Source organism: Sorex fumeus, unplaced genomic scaffold (assembly GCF_029834395.1).
Source record: "Sorex fumeus unplaced genomic scaffold, SorFum_2.1 ptg000035l, whole genome shotgun sequence".
NCBI classification, from domain to species: domain Eukaryota; kingdom Metazoa; phylum Chordata; class Mammalia; order Eulipotyphla; family Soricidae; genus Sorex; species Sorex fumeus.
The window spans coordinates 28,773,670-28,798,641 of NW_026606092.1; the positions used below are offsets into that span (position 1 = coordinate 28,773,670).

A 24,972-nucleotide genomic window follows, 5' to 3' on the forward strand; every position below is an offset into this window, starting at 1 on the left:
TATCATCTGCAAATAGTGATAACTAGATCTCTTCCTTTCCTATCTGTATGCCCTTGATATCTTTTTATTGCCTCACTGCTATGACCAGGACTTCCAGTACTATATTGAATAGGAGTGGCGAAAATGGGCAACCTTGTCTTGTGCCCAATCTTAGAGAGAAGGCTTTTAGTTTTTCCCCATTGAGAATACTTGCCATGGGTTTGTGGTAGATGGCTTTGACTATATTGAGGAAAGTTCCTTTGATGTCCATTTTGCTGAGAGTTTTCATCGTAAATGGGTGCTGGATCTTGTCAAATGCTTTCTCTGCATCTATTGATATGATCATATGGTTTTTGTCTTTTCTTTTGTTGATATGATGGATTATGTTGATCAATTTCCAAATGTTAAACCATCCTTACATCCCTGGGATGGATCCTACTTGGTCATGGTGTATGATCTTTTTGATGAGTCGTTGGATTTGCTAATAGTTTGTTGAGCATCTTTGCATCTGCGTTCATCAGGCATATTGGCCTGTAATTCTGTTTCTTTGTGGTATCTCTCTCTGCTGAACACTGACCTCTGTCTAATGCTAGGGCAGAAAAGTCAGATCAAAGTGGATTAAAGACCTCAATATCAGACATCAATCCATAATGTACATAGAGGAAAATGTAGGCAGAATTCTCCATGATATTGAAGCTAAAAGCATCTTTAAGGATGAAATAACACTGAACATGCAAGTGGAAGCAAGCATAAACAAATGGGACTACATCAAATTAAGAAGCTTCTGCACTTCAAAAGAAACAGTGACCAAAATACAGAAAGAACCCACAGAATGGGAAAGAATATTCACCCAATACCCATCTGATAGGGATTAATATCCAGGATATACAAGACACCAGGAATGGGGAGAAGAAAAGAATAGAAGTTTTCTCAAAAAAGAAATACAAATGAACAAAAGGCACATGAAAAAATGCTCCACATTGCTAGCCATCAGGAGATGTGAATCAAAACAACAATGAGATATCCTCTCACACCACAGAGACTGGCACACATTCAAAAGAACAAAAGCAGCCAGTTCTGGAGTGGATGTGGGGAAAAAAGGGATGCTCTTTCATTGTTTGTGAGAATGCCTACCAGTCCAGTCTTTCTGAAAAAACAATATTGACAGTCCTTCATAAACTAGAAATTGAACTTCCATATGACCCTGCAATACCACTTCTCGAAATATATCCTGAGGGTGCAAAAAAGCACAGTAGAAATGAAATCTGTACCTATATGTTCATTTCAGCACTATTCAAAATAGCCAAATCTGGAAACAACCCAAGTGCCCTACAACAGATGACTGGTTAAAGAAACTTTTGTATATCTATACAATGGAATACTATGCAGCTGTTAGGAGAGATAAAGTCATGAAATTTGCTTATAAGTGGATAGATAAGAAGAGTATCATGCTAAGTGAAATGAGTCAAAAAGAGAGGGACAGTTATAGAAGGACTGTGCTCATTGTGGAGTATAGAATGACATAACATGAGACTGATACCCAAGGACAGTAAATATAAAGGCCAGGAGGATTGCCCTATAGATGGAGCCTGTCTCATGAGCTGGAGGGAGAAAGCAGATGGAATAGACAAGGGATCACTAAGAAAATGATGGCTGGAGGAATCTTTCGGGATGGGAGATGTGAGCTGAAAGTAGATAATGGACCAAACATGATGACCTCTCAGTGTCTGTATTGCAAACCATAATGCCCAACAGTAGAGAGATAGTGTAGGATAACACTGTTCTGTCTTTCCTGCATAGTCTCAGGTAAATTAGGTTTATTGGGTTGCTTCCATCACAGTGCTCCCATTCCTCTGTCTTTATTTGTAACTTCTTTCTTTGTGCTGTGTTGACTTATAAATATTATTTTTCTCTTCTTCCTAAGTCATTTGTATAGTTTATTCAGAGCAATGTCCTTTTTGTATGGACACAAGAAGTCATGCTTTTGTAATGTGACTCTCAGTGATATTTTCCTCCTGGGCATCTGTTCTCTCACCTAAGCCTCAGCTGCCTTTACTTCCTAGCGCCCCCCCCCCCCCCAAAGCAGGGTCCCTAGGAGAGACTGGATGGAATCAGGGCAAGCAGTAAGCTATGTGCTACCCTGGCATCGAGATGGGCCTGGCCAAAGTGCCATAATGCTTAACTATAAGTTTGGTTATGGACAAATGCTGTCATGATTCAAAAAGTAATAACCAGATTTGGACCCTGCTAGGGTTAGGAATGATTAATCTGGCCTGAGTGCTATAGTCTGAGTCTGTGGCAAGAAGTTCCCAGGAGAGCTGCCTTACAAGCCTCAATGTTATCTCTTACTGTGTCCATATAAAAATAATTAGTATTGATATGTTGATAGTTATTGGACTGAGGAAAAGAGAAAAACACCTTATGAGGTATTTTGCCCTTGGGCAGCAGTCAGGAAGGTCTTTGGAATACCTCTTAGGTGGAGTTCCCTTTGAAGCTGGTGGGCCCTCAGGAAGGGCTTTCTTATGTTAATTTTGCTACCTGACTAAGTGCAGGTGAGCCTAGAGCGCTGGGGATTTGGAGGGAAGAGATCTGGAAAGAGAGAGAGAGAGAGAGAGAGAGAGAGAGAGAGAGAGAGAGAGAAAGAGAGAGAGAGAGAGAGAGAGAGAGAGAGAGAGAGCAGGGCGCCAAGATGGACCATGGAGAGGCTAGCAAGAGGGACAGAGAGAGAAGAATGTAGAAGAATACAGGAGCAGGTACATGGAAAGAGAGAGAGAGAGAGAGAGAGAGAGAGAGAGAGAGAGAGAGAGCGCCCAGGCTGTGAGATAGAATGCAAGATATGAGAGATATGAGCAGGAGAGACAAAAGGAGACAGAAATAAGGAGCAGTGGAGACTAGAATGGGAGGCTCAGAGAGACTGGGGCAGGCCTGTGGAGAGAATGGAATAAAGGGCATCTGATCAATCAATTGGCTTGGCCCTTGTTGCATCCACTGTCTGCCCCATGGACCAAGCCGGGAGGAAGGAAGGGAGTGAGGGGGGAGGAAGAGAGGAAAAGAAGGAGGGGGGAGAAGAATTATAACAAGCTGTTGGACTATAAAATTGAGATTACTAAGTGGTTAAGAGGATTGAGGTTAGAAGGTGAGGAAGAGACCAGCTAATGTGACTATAAGGATAGTCTGGCTGGGATACAGTAACTTTAAGTAGTATATAAAACCTTAAGTATAATCATAGAACATTAAGTAGAATGTAAAAATATAAATACTCCTGAAACTCTGTTACCTAAATACACTAAAAAATTTAAAGAAACAGAAAAATCAACTCAAAGGCACACCTTAAATTCAGATCTCAAACTTCTCAGAGAAGAACACTTTGGCACAAAGGTTAGAAGGGCCCATTAGAAGTGGAGGGACTATTGCTTTGGAGGTAGGCATGATGTGACAGCTTATTTTCTTGTACTTGTTTTCATTGTTTTGTTTTGTTTTGTTTTGGAGGGGGACACAAACCAGGAGTGAGGCTGAAACAAGTGCATCAATCTTTATGCTATGCTATTGTTCTAGCATGAGAATTTTTTTTTTCCCTTTTTTGGATCACACCTGGCAATGCTCAGGCATCTCTCCTGGCTCTACACTCAGAAATTACTCCTGGTGGTATCCATATAAATATGTTATTCATTTAAAAATGTGATTTAATATTTAAAAAGATGCAATTGCCACATACCGAGCAAATCCTGCCCAGGAACACATATTATTCAATTACATATGTATATAGTGTAAGATATGTTAAGTTAATGAGATCAAACATAAAAATGTGCGTAGTCTATTATTCCAGCTACATGAAGATCAAGGAATAAAAACTGATGTATGTGCCAGAAACATGTTTAATAGCTGCTTTATGGCTGAAAACTCTATGTACAAATTCAAAAGTTTTATCATGGAATTTTCATATTGCTGAAATTTCTCTCTATTTATATCTGTTTGATGGTTAGGTGCTTAAAAGTACAAATAAAATATATCTCTAATAATGTGTGTTTTGATATATAAGGCTATTATAAACTTCCTAGAGTTAGAAAAGAAAAAAATTACATAAAATAGTAAACCATGCTATTATAGACTAATATGAGTTGGGTTAAGAATAAATTATTTGGGGGGTATGGTGCTGCCAGTAGGTCAATCTGTACCTGTGAGGCGAGTGCATCAGCAGCCTCATGGTGCCTTCAGACTTCCAGATACCCCAAAATTGCTGCTGTGCCTTTGGCCAGACCCCAAAAACTTGGGGCAAAGTTTACCAAGAAAGTAAACGGCCAAAAATTAGGTATGTGGGAAACACACCCACAAACCAACTCCGGCTCAGCTTTATAATTGGAGGCAAGGCCTCTCTGGTTCCTGATTGAACTGCTTAATGGACATGATCCCAGAGACTCAGAAACAAATCTCAGAACCCAGCGGCTTTAGGTAGAAATGCGTCTGGTCCCTGCAGTAGGCTACCGGTGTTGGGCCAACCCAGGTGGGAATAGATTTTGTGCCTTGGCCTGTTCCCCATGGCGGCCCAGTGGCCGCCATCCTTCAGAGGCCACTGGATAGTCACATTTGGGCCCCCAGTGAGGAGACACACAGGGCCTCAGAGGATGGGGGTGGAGCCAGGCTTGTCTTCCCCACCCCAACGAGACCCCAAGTCATCGCCCATGAATGGCCTCTCTGGTTCCTGATCAAGCTGCTTAATGGCCATGATCCCAGAGACTCAGAAACAAATCTCACAGTGATTCAATAAATAAAATTATAAAAAATGAAAAAAAATTATTTGAAACTGAAAATCTGTCATCCTGAAAAATTGAAAAATCAAGTACTTTCCGATATTCTGTGATTCTTTAAGCTATAAAGCAGTAACTTAAAGGAAACTTAAAACCTCACTGCACACAGGGTAAAATACTCCATAGCCCTCTGAGTAATGAATGAATGAATGAATGAATGAATGATAGGAACCCCGGATCAAATTAGCAGAAGCTACTAGGATTTTCAGTCCAAAATATAGACAATTATCATGATTCTCTTCTGGTTTTCATGTATAAGTCAAAGAGAAACATTGGTAGCTGACGTCATGATCAGTGACCATGCCTTCCAGAGCATCTGTATACTCCAGGCTATGAAGAGAGTCTAATTAAATGTTTGGAGCTAAATATTAGAAATAAGTATCAGAAAAATTGCTTGTCTGAAAACAAGGGCAAGATCATTTAATCACTTAACTTCCCATTAGTCGGCGATTTGCTCGAGCGGGCGCCAGTAACGTTTCCATTTGTCCCTGTCACGTGCTAGTGTAGCCCAATGGCATCTGTTCGCTCTGTAACATGAAGAGCCTCAAACCCATCTTGACAAAGAAGTCTGGCCATCTGGTAGGTGGGTGGCCACGTGGTCTTTTGACATCCCATGGAATCCAGTCGGTAACAGCTCTAGTCCAGCGGTCGTCTTTAAATCTCATTACGTGACCAGCCCATCTGATTTTTGACACCTTGGCAAATGAGACAGCGTCCCTGATTCTTGATCATCGATGGATGTTGGGAACTCCGGATTCTTTCTCTCATTTGAGTGAAACGTGATATTCCAAGCATAGCTCTTTCTATTCTTCTTTTCTTCTATTCTTCTATTCTTCTTTGGGAGACCTGAATAGCGTTCTCATTCTGTTTGCGTAGGGCCCAGGTCTCTGAGGCATATGTTAATGCAGGAAGAACAGTGGAATCAAAGAGATGTGCCCGGAGCCGGAGGTTCTTCGTCCTCTTAGCTATTTCTTTGACGTTCTTGAAGGCGTTCCAAGCTGCTCTCTTCCTCCTGTGCAGCTCGGGTGCCAGGTCATTTGTCATGTTGACCTCTCGACCTAGGTACACATAGCTGTTGCATTCGGAGATGGTCCTTCCGTTGAGAGCAAATGGGGCATCAGGAACGAGGCTGTTTCTCATAAACATTGTCTTCGTAAGATTCAGCTGTAGTCCTACCTTTCCACTTTCAGTCCTACCTTTCCAATTTCAGAAAGTCCAGATGTAATCCTAAATTTCAAAGATTATCAATAACGTCTTTTTTGGCAGTCTTAATAGCAAATAACAGAGGATGTCATTTTAAAAAGTTACTTTTCTTAACTCACATACTTAATTCTAGAAGATTTAACAGAATACTGGCATGCAGTTTAATGCAGGGTCTTCGCTTGAAGAAGTAATGCCAAAGTCAGTCTGACAATATGTATCTGTAATGACCTTCACTAATCTAAGCAGTACACATTGTGAGTATAGAAATAATATCTATTCTGGAAATATACTAATCTATAATAGAATCCAAATTTTATTACGTTTAAGCTCTAGGAAATTTCTTTGGAAAACCCTTCTTTTCCCCCCTTCCTTGAATATTGTCCTGGTAATAATATAGAGATTTGAATTACTGTTTGATCACAAGGTCACATATGCACCACTGTTTAATGAGTCTCCAATCCCCACAGGAAAGAGGAATGTGAAGGAATGAGTAGCCAGACTCTGAAACATACAACTATAAGGTGAATTGATTGAAGTTCAAGTAGGTTTGCTAAACCTACATAATCATTCCGGAAGGCTTCAAAAAGTTCACTTCTTTACAATATAATTCAGTTTGATAATTCATTTCCATGACCTTCTTTGATTCTCCCTATGAATATGATTCCTTAGGAAATTCTTTTGTCAGCCTTTTAAGGAATATCATAAATTTAAAAGAAGATACAACTCAAAGGAGGATTTCAGTAGAGTTGTAGAATAAGTAAAGAGAACAATATGCATTAAAGATTAGCAGTTTCTCATTTCATAAACTAATATATTTTATCTGAATTACATAAATGCACAGTAATTTTATTTTGTGAGAAATAAGAATAAAACTTGACCTAGGGATAGTAATGGAGTGATGTTGACACTTTGCAGTTGAGTTGGTACAGTATTGTGTTCCTAAACCATAGATATAAAAGATATGAACAGTGCTGTAAATCATGTTGCCTCAATAATCATATTCAAATAAAAAATTATCAATATTGTATAGAAGAAAGACTAGGTAACAAACAATGGTATATTAAAAACATACATAGATTCACTTCTACATGTTTATATGAACATCTATAGATGTATATCTATAAATACCCATATGAGTGAAAACTGTTCTAAGGCTTTTGAAAACCTTCATATCAGAAACAAATTGGTGGTGAGAGGGAACGTTTGAATGCTGATGAAGTTTACACAGGTGGTGGGATTAATGTTGGAACATTATATGCCTGAAATTTTACTGTGAACAATATTATAAATTATGGTACATTAATAAAAAAATTAAAATTAAAAATTAAAAGTATCCTTTTATACGGAAACATTCTAGAAAGGTTATGTGTAAAGTAAGCAAAAATATGTGCGTGAAAAAAGATAAAATTAGAATATAAAACAGAAGCAAATTTCACTTTCTTAAATATCTCCCATGATTTGTATTTGTGTTTCGCTTGATCTACTTACAGATTTTAATTTTCTCAATGTAGTTGAAATAGTCTGAATGTAATATTTTAATGTCTTTTTTTGGTTTTGTCTGAAGGTTGGTTTCAAATAGGAAGTTACTATAAAGTCAGTGGTCCACTCAAAGTTATTTTTCTGCTGACTTTTTTTGGGGGTGGGAACTATTATCAAATTAGGCAAATGCCATTTTTTTTTGAAAAGTATTTTATTTCTATAAGATCAAGAAGTTTTTTAAATCAGAGATAAGGTATTATTTCTGGTAAAGTTTAGAAATTGTTGGCTGAACTTTAGTTCTCTGCTTTTTTCATGATTGGATTTCAGTCATGCAGTATTCCAAACCCATCCCTCCACCAGTGTACATTCCCAGCACCAGTATCCCCAGGTTCCCTCCCATCACCCCCCATCCCGCACCTGCCTCTTTAGCAGGTGCTTTTCTTCTCTCTCTCTCTCTGTCTTCCTCTCTCTCTCTCTTCCTCCCTCTTTCCCTCTTTCTCTCTCCCTCCCTCTCTCTCCCCCTCTCTCTCATCTCTCACTCTCTCACTCTTCTCACTCTTGTTCTCTCTTGCATTCTCTCTCTCTCTCTCTCTGTCTCTCTCTCTCTCTCTCTCCCCCTCCTTTTGGGTATTGTGGTCTGCAATATTGATACTGAAAGTTTAACAAGATTATCTCTTATCTTCATTGATTGATTGATTGATTGATTGATTTTGCTTTTTGGGTCACACCCAGCGATACACAGGGTTACTCCTGGCTCATGCACTCAGGAATTACTACTGGCGGTGTTTGAGGGACATATGGTCCCCTGAGCCCTTACAGAAGTGATCCTTGACACAGAGCTAGAAATAAGACCTGAGCATGGCTAGGTGTGGTCCTCAGAACAAAACAAAAATAAATAAATAAAATCTGAATCAAGCATACTCAATTTATTGTGGATATTCTCTCTTCTCCTTAAACAATCTGGAGAAACCACTGTCATTGTCTTTATTTTTTTGAACATGCAACTGTTAAAAGTTAAAAAACTTGGCCTCCGTCACTAATTCAAAAAATTCCTGAATCCTAGACCATCCTTTTTTTTTTCAAACTCCTTTTTTACCGTTTTCTTTCTGGGAAAACTATAACACAGCAGTAGGTTACTTACATTTGAAGTAGCTTCTTAACAAATCCAATACCCCATGTAAACCAGATAAGGAAACAACTATTTTTATAGAATATGCTATTATTGCTGACAAGAAACACCCTTGTACATTGTTAAATTCGTTAGTTGTGTATAGAGTTACCTAGGATTAAATAATTACTGTGCCTGCCTTTTGCCAACCTCTAAGAAGTGACAGATCACTAACACTACTGAAGAAGACATGCATTCCTATTTTTATTGGCTAATGGTAATCATAGTATCAACTTCATATAGACACTGTGCAAATTAACTGCAATGATAAAATGTAAGTGTAATCCCAAAGCCTAGCACACATAAAGCATCTATAAATATAAGAACAGTTCTACATAATAGGAGGTGTGTATTCAATATCCAACATTGAATAATTGTATTTAAAATTATTTTGAGAATGTAATTAAAGTGAGACTATTAACATGACTTGGATGTAATGATCAGAACCTGTGACTCAGAGTTCCTTGAAAACAGCAAAATAAATATAACCTGGGTACTAGAAGAGCAAATGCATGGAATTTGCTTAATCCTGGAATCTTGAATCAGAATTTATTGGGTAAAGCAGAGAAGCTGCATACTATTACACTTTCCAGATGATTCTTGTGTGTCACTTAATCACTTAATCACTTAATCCCCGTTATTCATCGATTTATTCGAGTGGGTGCCAGTAATGTCTCCATTCATCCCGGTTGCGTGCTAGCGTAGCCCAATGGTATCTGTTCGTTCTAGGAACATGCAGAGCCTCAAACCGATCATTTAGGGTCTTGACGAAGAAATCTGACCATCTTATAGGTGGGCGTCCACGTGATCTTTTGATGTCCCGTGGAATCCAATCAGTAATGGCTCTAGTCCAGCGGTTGTCTGTAAACCTCATTACGTGTCCAGCCCATCTGATTTTTGATGTCTTGGCAAATGAGACAGCGTCCCTGATTCTTGAGCGTTGACGAAGATCAGAACTCCGGATTCTATCTCTCATTTGAGTGAATTGTGATATTCCAAGCATAGTTCTTTCGATTCCTCTTTGAGAGAGAGACCCGAATAGCTTTCTCATCCTGTTTTCATAGGGTCCAGGTCTCTGAGGCATATGTTAATGCAGGAAGAATAGTGGAATAAAAGAGATGTGCTCGTAGCTGGAGTTTCTTTGTCCTTTTAGTTATTTCTTCAATGCTCTTGAAGGCATTCCAAGCCGCTTTCTTCCTCCTGCGCAACTCAGGTGCCAGGTCATTCATCATGTTGATTTCTCGACCTAGGTATAAATAACTGTTGCATTCGGAGATGGTGGTTCCGTTGAGAGCGAATGGAGTGTCAGGAACAAGGCTGTTTCTCATAAACATTGTCTTCGTAAGATTCAGCTGTAGTCCGACCTTTCCACATTCACGGTCAAAGTCGTTCAGCATTTGTGCCACTTGGCTGATGTTTGGTGTTATTAGAATGATGTCATCAGCAAAGCGGAGGTGGTGTAGTTGCCGACCATCTATCTTCACTCCCATGTTTTCCCATTCTAGTCGTCGCATGATGTTCTCGAGGGTGGCACTGAAGAGTTTTGGTGAAATGGTATCACCCTGCCGAACCCCTCTCTTGATATGGATGATTACTTCTTTGTAGAATGGTGAGATCTTGGTAGTGAATCCGCAATAGAGCTCACGAAGGATCCTGATGTATTGAGTTTGTACGCCCTGATTGGCTAGGGCTTCCATGACTGCTTCCGTCTCAACAGAATCAAAGGCCTTCTTTAAATCAATGAACGTTAGACAGAGCGGCATCTTGAACTCCCGAGATACCTCAATGAGCTTGGTTATTGTGTGGATATGGTCGATGGTACTGAATCCTTTTCGGAATCCAGCTTGATCACATGGTTGGCCTTCATCTAGTGTTCTGCTAATCCTATTCAGGATGACTCGAGTGAGTAGTTTGTAGATGACAGACAATAGGCAGATTGGGCGATAGTTGCCAATGTCGTGGATGTCTCCTTTCTTGTATAGTAGTACAGTCCTGCTGGTTTTCCATTGGGATGGAACCTTGCATTCAGACAGGTAGCGTGTGAAGAGTCGAGCCAATGTATTGATGAGTACTGATGGTAAGTTCTTCAGGTGTTCAGGTCTGATCTTGTCTGGGCCAGGTGCTCTTTGTCTCTTTACCGACGAGATGGCATGTTGGATTTCGGAAGGGAGAACATTGGGAACAACATATCCATCATGTGGTATGTGGTATGTGGGCAAGTGGATGTGGCTATTAAAGAGATCTGAGTAGAAGTCATGAATAATCTTCTCCATTGCCCTTCTGGAAGATGTGATAGATCCATCATGATGTTGGAGGGCAGTCATCTTGGTTTTGTAGTTGGTGAAGGACAGGCGGGCATTACGAATGTTTTTCCCAGCTTCTGCCGCATCTACCAGTACTGCTGCTCTCCTGTTTTTGAGGTCATCCTTGATGGCTTCTCTGCACTGTTTTGCCAGTTCGGATGTTCGCTTGTGGTTGCCTGAGGCATGTGCCAAGCCACGTTGGCGAATAAATTCAAGAGTGTTCGAAGAAAGACAGTTTTTTGTGGTTATCTCTCTCTTGGCATTCCTTGCACAATCATGGAGGTGCTGAATCATTCGATCGTATTCCTCATCAATGTTGTCAATGACGGCATCTTCCCCTGTTGCCGCAATAGAGCCAAAGAGCTCCCAGTTGGTGGTTGTTCTGGGAGTCCTCTTCTTAAACCTTGCATTCTTTTCTCCTCGTTCTGTGAGGTAGAATTTTGCACGAAGAAGACGGTGGTCTGATCCCGTTTGGAATTTTGGGACAACAGCAACATCGGTTAGGCAAAACCGCCGATTGAATATGATGTGGTCTATTTCATTGTGGAACCGTCCACCGGGAGAGTCCCATGTCCAACGTTTAGATTCAGCCTTTTGGAATTGTGAGTTACCATGGAAGGTTTTGGTTGACATGATGAACTCAGACAGTCTGTCACCCTGTTCGTTCCATTCCAGGCCATGGGTTCCGATGTGGAGTTCATCGACTGATCTTCTTGGTCCTATCTTGGCATTAAAATCACCGACAATGATCTTGTAGAAGGTGTGATCTTCTTTATAGAACTTCTCCAGCTCCATGTAGAATTTCTCAGTTTCTCTTTCACCATAACTGGATGTTGGTGCATAGACAACAAAGATAGAAACTGCCGGTAGTGAGCCACATTTATTCAAGTGTAATCGTCCGATTCGGGTTGTTACGCATTCGAATGAATCAATGCTCGTGACTAAGTTTGTGTGTACTATTGAAAAAAATCTTTGGCAAAGAAGTTAGAAAATATTCCTTTGTAATTATATACAGTACCTACCATTTTATTCGTGAACACTTTATAAACTAATAAATACTGTTAGCGGTCAAGTTCTTTGCTATGCTTTCATAGCAGTCATTTTTGATGCCACTGAGTGCAACTGTGGGCACCTTCATTGCATGATGAGATCACTTACATGTTCACTCTCTCTGTGAAGGACATACTAGAAATTCAGAAATAATCTTAATATGTTAATTTATTTTCTAAATTACTTTTAGTTAACTAGTAAATATGTTTACCCCACAATATTTAAAAAAAATAAACAGATACATCCATTTAATTCACATTGTTTAAATATATTAACCTTATTTAACATTAAATATAGTTTTATAGCTAAATTACAACATATATTTTAGGATATTTTATGAATATCTAAAAATAAATATATTTTGGACTCCTGACCTGAGGCGGCGCCCATCTCATCTTAATTCCAGGTCAGAACAGCTGCCGGCTCGCGACCCTGGGACCTCCATCTTTCCCTGCAGGACCCCAGGTGTCCCCCGTGATGCCTGAAGAGAAGCAGTTTTGAGCGTCTGCCCTGCCCTCTTCACTCCTGACCTGAGGCGGCGCCCATCTCATCTTAATTCCAGGTCAGAACAGCTGCCGGCTCGCGACCCTGGGACCTCCATCTTTCCCTGCAGGACCCCAGGTGTCCCCCATGATGCCTGAAGAGAAGCAGTTTTGAGCGTCTGCCCTGCCCTCTTCACTCCTGACCTGACGGCGGCGCCCATCTCATCCCAAACCCAGGATTCTGTAGAGGCGTGGCCTCCTCAAAGTGGGCGTGGCCTCAAAAGTGGGCGTGGCTTAATTTCCAGCGGGAGGCCGCTAACGCGGCCGCAGGTTGTTTTCCCACACTAAGGAACCTAGTACCCAAGGAATCTAGTAACCCAACCTACTCAGCAATATGAAGAAACAAAGAAAATCTCCAACACAAGGGGAGAACAACGAAAACAATCTAGACCATTCTGTCAATACAGCTCACCTAAGGGACCTCTCTGACATAGAATTCAGGTACGAAGTCATCAAGATGTTCAATCAACTCAATGAAACAGTCAGACAGACAGCCAGTAACACCACAGAAAAAATCGACAAACTACGAGAAGAAATGAGGGCAGAAATGTCACGATTAAAAGATTCCATAGATGAAATGAGAAACTCAGTTTCTTCTCTTAAAAATAGAATGACCGCAGCTGAAGAGAGAATCAGTGACCTGGAAGATCAGCTGCAACAAGCCAACACGCAACAACAAACACTGGCAAGGGACCTCAAAATGGCTCTACAGAGAATCAGAGTCCTAGCAGATGACTCCAAGAGGAACAATATTAGAATCATGGGACTACCTGAACCTCAGGGAAACAATCCCAATGAAAAAAACACCGTCAAACAAATCATTGCTGAAAACTTCCCAGAGCTGCACAATGCAGCCATTCAGGTTCAAGGAGCCCAAAGGGTGCCAGCTAAAAGAGACCCCAACAAAAACACTCCAAGACATATCATACTTAGAATGATCGATACTGCCGATAGAGACACAATACTGCAAGCAGCAAGAGCAAAGAAGGAAATCACATACAAAGGAGCATCCCTTAGATTCACAGCAGACCTATCAGAGGAAACCCTACAAGCCCGAAGGCAGTGGCGAGATATAGTCAAAAAACTCATGGAAATGAATGCTTCCCCAAGAATACTCTACCCGGCTAAACTCTCCCTCAAAATCGAAGGAACAGTACATTATTTTATAGATAAACAGCAGCTCAGGAACTTCATAGACTCAAAACCAAACCTAAAGCAAGGCCTAAAGGGGCTACTATAAGAAAAGACAAACCCTACAACCACAACACACCCGCACAGAAACATGACACAAAACCCCATAACCATTCTCTCTCTCAATGTCAACGGTCTAAATTCACCAGTTAAGAGACACAGAGTGGCAAAATGGATACAGAGACAGAACCCAACATTCTGCTGCCTACAAGAAACTCACCTCAACAGCCAGAGCAAACACAGACTCAAAGTCAAAGGATGGAATACAATCCTGCAAGCAAACAACTCCCTCAAAAAAGCTGGGGTGGCCATACTAGTATCTGACAACATTAATTTCACCTTGAAAAAGATTAGAATGGACAGTGAAGGCTATTTTCTCTTCATCAAGGGATACGTACAACAGGAAGAAATCACACTCTTAAATGTATACGCACCTAATGAGGGAACAGCTAAATATTTAAAACAACTGCTAACAGATTTTAAGGAGGACATCACTACCAACACAATAGTACTTGGAGACTTCAACATCGCCTTATCACCTCTGGATAGATCAACACGAACAAAACCCAGCAAGGAATTATTGGCTTTGAAAGAAGTAATAGAAGAGAAAGGGCTTATGGACTTATACAGGGCTTTACACCCCAAAAAGAGAGAATACACATTCTTCTCCAGTGCGCACGGAACATTTTCCAAAATAGACCATGTGCTAGGACACAAAACATACCTCAACAGAATCAAGAAGATAGAAATAGTATCAGCCATCTTTTCAGACCATGATGCACTGAGGATAGAAGTGAATCACACACAGACACGGAGAACCAAATCAAACACCTGGAAATTAAACAACTCGATGCTGAACAATGAGTGGGTCAGGAACGAAGTCAAGGATGAAATCAAAAGATACCTGGAAACAAATGAGAATGAAGACAGAAACTACCAGAACTTATGGGATGCAGCGAAAGCTGTATTAAGGGGAAAATTTATAGCTCTGCAAGCCTATCTTAAGTCGATAGAAACGATGCACATAAACAATTTGACCTCACAGCTCAAGACCTTAGAAAAGGATCAACAGAAAGAGCCTAAATCAGGCAGAAGGAAAGAGATCATAAAACTTAGAGCAGAAATCAACGACATGGAAAACAAAGAAACAATCCGAAAGATCAATGAAACCAAGAGCTGGTTCTTCGAGAAAATAAATAAGATAGATAAACCACTAGCAACACTCACAAAGAAACAGAGAGAGAGAACCCTAATAAATCGAATCAGAAATAAGAATGGGGATATCACAACAGAAACTAAAGAAATTCAAGAGATCATCAGAGACTACTTTGAAAGTCTCTATGCCACGAAACACGAGAACCTAGAAGAAATGGATAAATTCCTGGATCTCTACCATCTCCCAAAGCTGAATCAAGAAGATATAGAGTACCTGAATAGACCCATTCACATCAAGGAAATTGAAACTGTAATCAAAAGTCTTCCCAAAAACAAAAGCCCAGGCCCAGACGGATTTACTAGCGAATTTTTCCAAACATTTAAAGAGGACCTATTGCCAATTCTTCTCAAGCTTTTCCAGGAAATTGAAAAAACAGAAACTCTCCCAAACAGCTTCTATGAAGCCCATATCTCTCTAATACCAAAAGGAAACAAAGACACCACAAGAATAGAAAACTACAGGCCAATATCCCTGATGAACACAGATGCGAAGATTCTCAACAAAATACTAGCCAATAGAATACAACAACTCATCAAAAAGATCATACATCATGACCAAGTGGGATTCATCCAAGGGATGCAAGGATGGTTCAACATTCGGAAATCAATCAACATAATCCATCATATCAACAAAAGAAAAGATAAAAATCATATGATCATATCCATAGACGCAGAGAAAGCTTTTGACAAGATCCAGCACCCATTCATGATGAAAACCCTTGCCAAAATGGGGATAGAGGGGACTTTCCTCAATATAGTTAAAGCCATCTACCACAAACCTACAGCAAACATCATCCTCAATGGGGAAAAACTGAGACCCTTCCCCCTAAGGTCAGGGACGAGACAAGGATGCCCACTCTCTCCACTACTGTTCAATATAGTACTGGAAGTACTTGCAATAGCGATTAGGCAAGAAAAAGATATTAAGGGCATCCAGATAGGGAAAGAAGAAATTAAGCTCTCACTATTCGCAGATGACATGATACTATACTTAGAGAACCCTAAAACCTCTACCAAGAAACTCCTAGAAACAATAGGCTTGTATAGTAAAGTGGCAGGCTATAAAATCAATACCCAAAAATCCATGGCATTCCTATACGCAAATAGTGAAAGAGAAGCAAGTGACATCAAGAAAACAATCCCATTCACAATTGTGCCCCAGAAAATCAAGTATCTAGGAATCAGCTTAACTAAGGAAGTAAAGGACCTGTACAAGGAAAACTACAAAACGCTACTTCAGGAAATAAAAGAGGACACGAGGAAATGGAAAAATATCCCCTGTTCATGGATGGGGAGAATCAACATCATCAAAATGGCAATACTTCCCAAAGCACTGTACAAATTCAATGCAATCCCTATAAGGATACCCATGACATTCTTCAAAGAAATGGAGCAAACACTCCTGAAATTTATATGGAACAATAAGCCCCCACGAATAGCTAAAGCAATTCTTGGGAAAAAGAAAATGGGAGGAATCAACCTCCCTAACTTCAAACTCTACTACAAGGCAGTAATAATTAAAACAGCATGGTACTGGAACAAAAGCAGAGCTGCAGACCAATGGAACAGAGTTGAATATACTGACATTTCCTCCCAAACATATAATCATCTAATTTTTGATAAGGGGGCAAGAAAAGTGAAATGGAGCAGGGAAAGCCTCTTCAACAAACTGTGCTGGCAAAATTAGACGGCTACATGCAAAAAAGTGGGCTCAGATCTCTGCCTAACACCATGCACAAAAGTAAGATCAAAATGGATTTATGACCTCAACATCAGACCAGAATCCATAATGTTTATTGAAGACAAAGTCGGCAAAACTCTCCATGATATTGAAGCTAATGGTATCTTCAAAGATGTCATGCCACTGGCCGAGCAAGTGAAAACAGAGATAGACAAATGGGACTATCTTAAACTAAGAAGCTTCTGCACCTCAAAAGAAACAGTGACCAAAATACAAAGACAGCCTACAGAATGGGAAAGGATATTCACCAAGTACACATCCGACAAGGGGTTGATATCAAGGATATACAAGGTACTGGTTAAACTCCACAAGAAGAAATCACCCAACCCCATCAAAAAATGGGGTGAGGAAATGAACAGAAACTTTCGCAAAGAAGAAATTCGAATGGCAAAAAGGCACATGAGAAAATGCTCTACATCACTAATCATCAGAGAGATGCAGATCAAAACCACAATGAGATATCATTTCACACCACAGAGACTGGCCCACATCCACAAGAACAAAAGCAACCGGTGCTGGCGCGGATGTGGCGAGAAAGGGACCCTCCTTCACTGCTGGTGGGAATGCCGGCTGGTCCAACCCTTTTGGAAAACAGTATGGACGACTCTCAAAAAATTAGAATTTGATCTGCCATTTGACCCAGCTATAGCACTCCTGGGAATATATCCCAGAGAGGCAAAAAGGTATAGTCGAAGTGACATCTGTAATTGTTTGTTCATTGCAGCACTCTTTACAATAGCCAGAATCTGGAAAAAACCTGAGTGCCCAAGAACAGATGACTGGTTAAAGAAACTTTGGTACATTTACACAATGGAGTACTATGTAGCTGTTAGAAAAGATGAAGTTATGAAATTTACATACAAGTGGTACTACATGGAAAGTATCATGTTAAGCGAAATGAGTCAGAAAGAGCGGGATAGACACAGAAAGATTGCATTCATCTGGGGAACATAAAGCAACAAAAAGGGAGAGTGACACACAGGAATGGCTGAGATTAGTACCAGGAATTTTGCTCCATGAATGGAAGGCCAGCCACAGGCTCTAGGTGAAAAGGAAGCTCAGATAGAGAAGAGAGTACCAAATTAAGGGTGTTGTGAGGGCCCTCCCAGAGTGGGAGAAGCATGCTAAAAGTAGTCGATAGACCAAACATGATTGCCACTCAAAGCCTCTCTTGCAAAACACAGTACCCAAAAGAAGAGAGAGAGAACAAGGGGGAATACCCTGCCACAGAGGCAGGATGGGACGGGGGCGGGGGGATGAGGGTGGGGGGGATGCTGGGACCCATGGGGATGGATGACGGGCACTGGTGGAGGTATGGGGACTTGATCATTGTATAACTGAATCCCAAGCACAAAATTTGTAAGCCTATAACTGTACCTCATGGTTTTTCACTAATAAAAAAAAAAGAAAATATCAGTAAAAAAAAATAAAATAAAATAAAATAAAAATAAATATATTTTGGTCTTGTTATATCCAGAGGTCTTTCTTTCCTTATTTTTGGTTTTATTTCATTTATACCTCTTTATATCTAAAGAATGTTCTGGAAAGTAAAGAAAAAAATGATTTAATTCCAGCTGGTACCATTTGTCACACTCTGGTACCATTTGCAGGGTACCCAAGAAAAATTTGGTAAAATAATGACCAATATTCATAATCCATGAATAAACACACAGCAATAAAAAATTGTATAATAATTGTTTTTTCAGAAATGTATATAGAAGAGCAAATTAAACACTATTGTGTATAATTAAACATTGTGTATAATTAAATATAAAATGGCAGGTACTGTACCTTACTAATTTTTCTATGCTTATGGTCACTATCAAGTACTGATTAAGACATATAATACTGAGACTATATTAAACTAAGAAGCTTCTACAATTCAAAATAAGTGATCAAGATATAGGGACAGGCAATAAAATGGGGAAATTATTTGCATAATACCCATCTGATAAGGAGCTACTATTGAAAATATAAAAGTTACTAGTTTGTAAGGAAAAAACCTTCAACTCCATCAAACAGGGGAGAAGAAATGAACAGAAACTTCCACAAAGATGAATACAAATGATCAAAAGCCACATGAAAAATTGCTCTACATCACTAATCACCAGGAAGATGCAAGTCTAAACAACAATGAAATATTACCTTAGACCAAAGAGATTGACACACATTATAAAGAATAAGAACAACAAGTGCTGGCAAAGATGTGGGGAGAAAGAGACTCATTTGTTGGTGGTGGGAATGCCAACTGGTCCAGCTTTTATGGAAAACAATATGGAAATTCCTCAAAAACAGCAATTGAGCTTCTGTCTGACCCAGCAATACCACTTCTGGGAATCCGAGGTGCAAAAACACACAGAAAAAATGATATTTGCACTTGTATGTTCACTACAGCACTGTTCACAATAGCTAGAATATGGAAACAACCCAGGAGCCTGAGAACAAATGACTGGTTAAAGAAGCTAAGGTATATCTATGAAATGGAATACTATAAAGCTGTTAGAAAAAAATGAAATCACGAAATTTCCTATAAATGGATGGCTATGGAAGGAGAGAGAGAGAGAGAGACAGAGACAGAGAGACAGAGAGACAGAGAGACAGAGAGGAAGAAAAGTTCCTGGCATCCTATATGGTGCCCTGAGCACTTCCAGGAGTAAATCTTGAACACAGACAGATCCAGGAATAACCCCTCAGCAGCACTGGGTATAACCCAAAAATAAAACTCAAAAATTTTATTTCTTTAATTTCAAAGCACTCCAAAAATAGAGTGATTGTGTTATGAAAAACAAACTTTAAAGACAATTGCCTTTTAGGAATATGTGAAGCTAGCTGGGGGGTGCTGGAGCTATAGCACAGTGGGTAGGGCGTTTGCCTTGCACGCAGCCAATATGGCCGACCTGAGTTCGATTCCTCCGCCCCTCTCGGAGAGCCCAGCAAGCTACCAAGAGTATCTCATCTACACGGCAGAGCCTGGTAAGCTACCCGTGATGTATTCGATATGCCAAACACAGTAACAACAAAGTCTCCAATGGAGATGTTACTTGGCCCTTTCGAGCAAATCGATGAACAACAGGAGGACAGTGACAATGACAGTGAAGCTAGCAAAGGATGTCAGACCACATGGCAATTGTAGAAAATGCTCATAGAATATGCTCAAGATCAGGGATTGTATTCCTTCAATTAGTAGGATAGTATTTCTATTGCAAAGTTAACACAGCATAATAGATTCGTCTCTGAGCTAATTAGATGAAAATGAAGAACATAGCCCTGTTTTTAACTTCTTCAAGATCACAAGTTCTCTGTAAGTTGAGTAATGAAGAGCACATTCTACCACTTTCTAAATTGTGAATGCACAAGGTTGAAGAGATAATACAGTGGGTAATGAATTTGCCTGCCTGCAGCCAATCCAGGCTTTATTCTCAGAACTAGATGTGGTCCCTGTTCCATGCCTTGAGTGACTCCTGAGCACCGAGTAGAAAGTAAATCCTGAGTATTGATGGCTGTGGCCAAAATTCATGCCCCCTCTTCAAAAAAATTTTAAAAAGTGTGACTGTATATGCTCAATCATGGTAAAAAAAAAAAACCCTAAAGTAACTTGTTTGTTCTCTTAAAATGAATGCTGCATCTTATAGAAAAGTAATGAGGGGTCAGAGAAGTAGTAAAAGCATAAGCATTTACCTTGCACATAGCCTACACCCAGGTCCCTAGTCCCTCATATGGTACCCTAAGAACCATCAGGAATGACCCCTGAGCAAAGAGCCCTTGACATAGACAGAAGTGAGCAATTCTCTTCCCCAACCAATAAATGTGTGTAGGTAGTAAATGTACATATAGCTTGATTTTTTTTTCAAGTTAAAAATGTCAAGGATGCTTGGAGCAAAGCTCTAGCACTATCTGATATAATAATATTCATTTCTAGCCCCACCATTTACTGTCTAGAACTTTCTGAAAACAAGTAATTCCAAGAATAGGTTTAGAAGGATTTTTTTTGTTTTTTTGTTTGTTTGTTTTTTATCTGTACTATACTGGGCCTGATACTGTACTATACTGTACTATACTGATACTGATACTGATATTAATACATATTGAGTAGGAGTGGTGCAAAAACTAAGTGGAATATTTCTTATATGTGCTTTTCACACAAAAAACACTTCATAAAATTTAACTTGCATTATATTTAAGTTACACATGAAAGAAATTACTTTAAAGGGAATATATTTAATTCCTACAGGTTGCTTTTAGTGATCTCTCTAGATCACAAATTGGTATGTCTTATGCCAAAAACTAATGCAAAGTATTTAAAAATAAATATAACAAATCAATATGACAAAATAATTCATAATTTTGAAGTAGGACACTGTCCTCCCGGTGTTCATTGATTTGCTCGAGACTTTGTTGTTACTGTGTTTGGCATATCGAATACGTCACGGGGAGCTTGCCAGGCTCTGCCAGGCGGGCGAGAGACTCTCGGTAGCTTGCCGGGCTCTCCGAGAGGGTTGGAGGAATCGAACTCGGGTCGGCCATGTTGGCTGCGTGCAAGGCAAACGCCCTACCCGCTGTGCTATCGCTCCCGCCCAATTTTGAAGGAATAATCTATAATCTATAATTTAAATTTAAAATATCAAATAGTAACTGATTTCAAAGTCATTTTCTATTTGTATGGAGAGATTGATATATTTTTCTACAAATTATTAGCATCATCACTAAATTTGAATTATACTAAACTATTCTGCTCATAGTATGTATTTCCATTTAACATGTTGTTTTTGATTTTTTATGGCTTTGTGACATAGCTGTTTTCAAGGTTTACTCATGGCACTGCTTAGGGTCCAGTCCTGGGAGTTCCTGAGGGGCCATATGTGGTGTCAGTGATTGAATTTGGTTTGGCAATAAGCAATGAAAGCACCTTACTCTTGGTACAATTTCTCTGCTCCACCTCATTTTAATCGGAGAGCCCGGCAAGCTACCGAGAGTATTGGATATGCCAGACACAGTAACAACAAAGTCTCCAATGGAGACGTTACTGGGCCCACTCGAGCAAATCAATGATCAATGGGAGGGCCTTTTTTACCTCATTTTAAAATAGTTTTGAGACAGTATAAAACATAAACAAAAATTATCTTTGAGAATATTAAGTTGAATCATTCTAATGAGAAAGTATTTATTTTTGTCATATTCCTGTTTTGTTTCTAGGATATTTTTTCCCAAAAAAGAACAAAGGCAAATGGTTTATACTTTTTTTTTAAATATAGGATTACTGCTCTTTATTCAGCCACTGGTTAGTTGATTGAATTGGGCATAAATTCCACCTTACTTTTTTTTCATTTTTTTATAATTTTATTTATTGAATCACCATGAGAGCAGTTACAAAGCTTTTGGGTTTAGTTCTCGCTCATACAATGAAACACCTATACCTTCACCAGTGCCCATTTTCCACCACCAGAAACCTCAGTATACCTCCATCCCACACCCTCCCTCTACCTGTGGGGCAGATGATTTCCACATTACTTTCTCTCTACTTTGATCACATTCAATATTTTGATACCAAATCCACCATTATTATTTGAGATTTTACACCAACACTCAGATCTGCTGAAAAGGCAACAGTAGACAATTTGTTTTCTCTTGCTGGTTAAGAATAACATATGATGTCGAGTGGCTGCAGTAGTGGCCATGAGATTTAGAAATTTCGAAATTTTAACACTTAAATCTGGAGGGATTTTTGCAAAGCCTTCTGGGTTCCAAGATTTGTTCCTGAGTCTCTGGGATCATGGTCATTAAGCAACTTGATCAGGATCTAAAAAGGCCATTCATGGGCGGAGACTCAGGGTATTGTTGGGACGGGGAGGGAAGGGCCAGCTCCACCCCCATCCTGTGAAGCCCCATGTGTCTCATCACTGAGGATCCAAACATGACTGGCAAGTGACCTCTGGAGGATGGCGCCCACCAAGCTGCCTAGGGGAACCAGTCGGAGGGACAACACCCTTTACCCCCTGGGGTGGCTCAGCAACCGTAACCTACTGTGTGGTCCGGATGCATTTTTGCCAAAAGCCACTGGGTTCTGAGATTTGTTTCTGAATGTCTTGGATGATGGCCATTAAGCAGCTTGATCAGGAGCCAGAGAGACTGTTCGTGGGTGATGACTTGGGCTCTCATTGGGGTGGGGAGGAAAGGGCCAGCTCTACCTCCATCCCGTGAGGCCCTGTGTGTCTCACCACTGTGAACCCAAACCTGACTGTGCAATGGCCTCTGGAGGATGGTGGCCACTGGGCCGTCAGGGGGAAGAGGCCAAAACATGAGACCTATTCCCACATGGGTTGTCCCAGCGCTGGTAACCTACTGCGGGGGACCAGACGCATTTCTGCCAAAAGCTGCTGGGTTTTGAGATTTGTTTCTGAGTCTCTGGATCATGGCCATTAAACAGCTTGATTAGGAGCCAGAGAGGCTGTTCATAGGCTGCGATTAGGGGTCTCATTGGGATGGGGAAGAAAGGGCTAGTTCCACCCCCATCCCATGAGGCCCCATGTGTCTCGCCACTATGGGCCCAAACCTGACTGCAATGGCCTCTGGCGGATGGCAGTCACTGAGCCGCCAATAGAGAGCAGGTGGAGGGACAGCACCCTTTCCCCCTGGGGTGGCCTGGCGAGAGTAACCTACTGCGTAGTCCAAATGCATTTCTGCCAAAAGCCGCTGGGTTTCGAGATTTGTTTCTGAGTCTCTGGGATCATGGCTGTTAAGCAGTTTGATCAGGAACCAGAGAGGTCTGCCTCCAATTATATAGCTGAGACCGAGGTGGTTTGTGGGTATGTTTTCCACATACCTAACTTTTAGCAGTTTACTTTCTTGGTAAACTTTGCCACAAGTTTTTGGGGTCTGGCCAAAGTCACAGCAGCAATTTGGGGGTATCTGGAAGACTGAAGGCACCATCAGGCTGCTGATGCACTCGCCTCACAGGTATAGATTGACCCGATGGCAGCACCATACCCCCTATACTGTTTTTTTTTTCACCCTCAGTTTTGGAAGAAATTTAAAGCAGTAAAAAAAAAAAAGGAAAAAACCCTCAGTTTTGGGAAACAGTAAAAAGCGAGAATGGATTATCTCTAACAGAAGCTAAATTACAGAGTGAAGTTGAGCAACTAAGATACAATGGATTCTGCCAGGAGTAAAAATGAAATAGCACCAAGAGATTATAATGAGACTCATTTTGTTACTAAAGAAGACCCTTTAACAATGGGCATACATTCAAATTCCAGTGTGATCATTAAAGTCTCATTTTCCTTGTCCATGTTCCCATGATAAAGGCTTAAAAAAAGTCTGGTGTCTTAAATTTCTCAGTCTAACTAGCTGAAATATTTTTCTTTCCTTTTCCCCTCTGCTTTTTCAGGCAATGTGATTTCTCCATGTTACCAGAAAAAAATAAAAACACTGGGGAAAAGCAGGGAGAAGATATCAAGCACCACAGTGAAGGCAGCAATAGAGGATTAGGGCATTGAAAGGAGGAGAGAATTTACCTGTGGGCATTTGCTCCAAGATCCCCACTCAGACATAACACATTCATTGGGACACAGAAGAGAACAGGATTGAGTTTCTGGAGGAATTTCATCTTGGTTGCAAAGGCTGTTTTCCACTGTTCTGCTTTCGCTATCAGTAACATTCACACATCTGTAAGGTAAGATGACACAATCAATTGGTTACTTCAAACAGTGGAATAACTGAATCTAAGTGATTCCCCCTCAAAGAGAGTTCAGTATAAAGGAAAAACAACAGTGAAAGCAGAAAAAAAATGTCTTTAACCAGTCGCCCGTTTATGATGAGCCTTGAATTGATGAATTACACAGAGCTCTCTATTCAGCAGAGCAAAACACAGGATGACGAGAGATAATGAGTTCTTGAAGAACTTCCCATTTACAGAGACCTATGATATAGTTAATAAACCAAATAAACTTTTTATTTTTTGGAGGTTCATCTTCTGAAAATGAAATCATTACTTCAATTACCAGCATCTTGGCATGTCTTGGCGGGCTGGAGCAATAGCACAGCTGGTAGGGCATTTGTCTTGCACCCAACTGACCAGGGCTCAATTCCTTCGTCCCTCTCTGAGAGCCCAGCAAGCTACCTAGAGTACCCCGCCTGCACAGCAAAGCCTGGCAAGTTTCCCGTGGTGTATTTGATATGCCAAAAAAAGTAACAAGTCTCACAAGGGAGACCTTACTAGCGCCCACTCAGGCATATCAACGAACAACAGGAAGACAGTGCTACAGTGCTATGGTGTCTTGGAAGTCCTGCAACTCTTTAA

At 40.3% G+C, this 24,972-nt stretch overlaps 1 protein-coding gene across 1 annotated transcript in view; it reads right to left on the reverse strand.

The window, feature by feature from the left end:
* THSD7B (thrombospondin type 1 domain containing 7B) overlaps positions 1–24,972 on the reverse strand; it is a 975,852-nt gene that overhangs the window by 103,202 nt on the left and 847,678 nt on the right. The window contains exon 17 of the mRNA XM_056117681.1: positions 24,188–24,338. Within this exon, the coding sequence (XP_055973656.1) occupies positions 24,188–24,338 (151 nt within the window). The remainder of the gene's footprint in view (positions 1–24,187; positions 24,339–24,972) is intronic.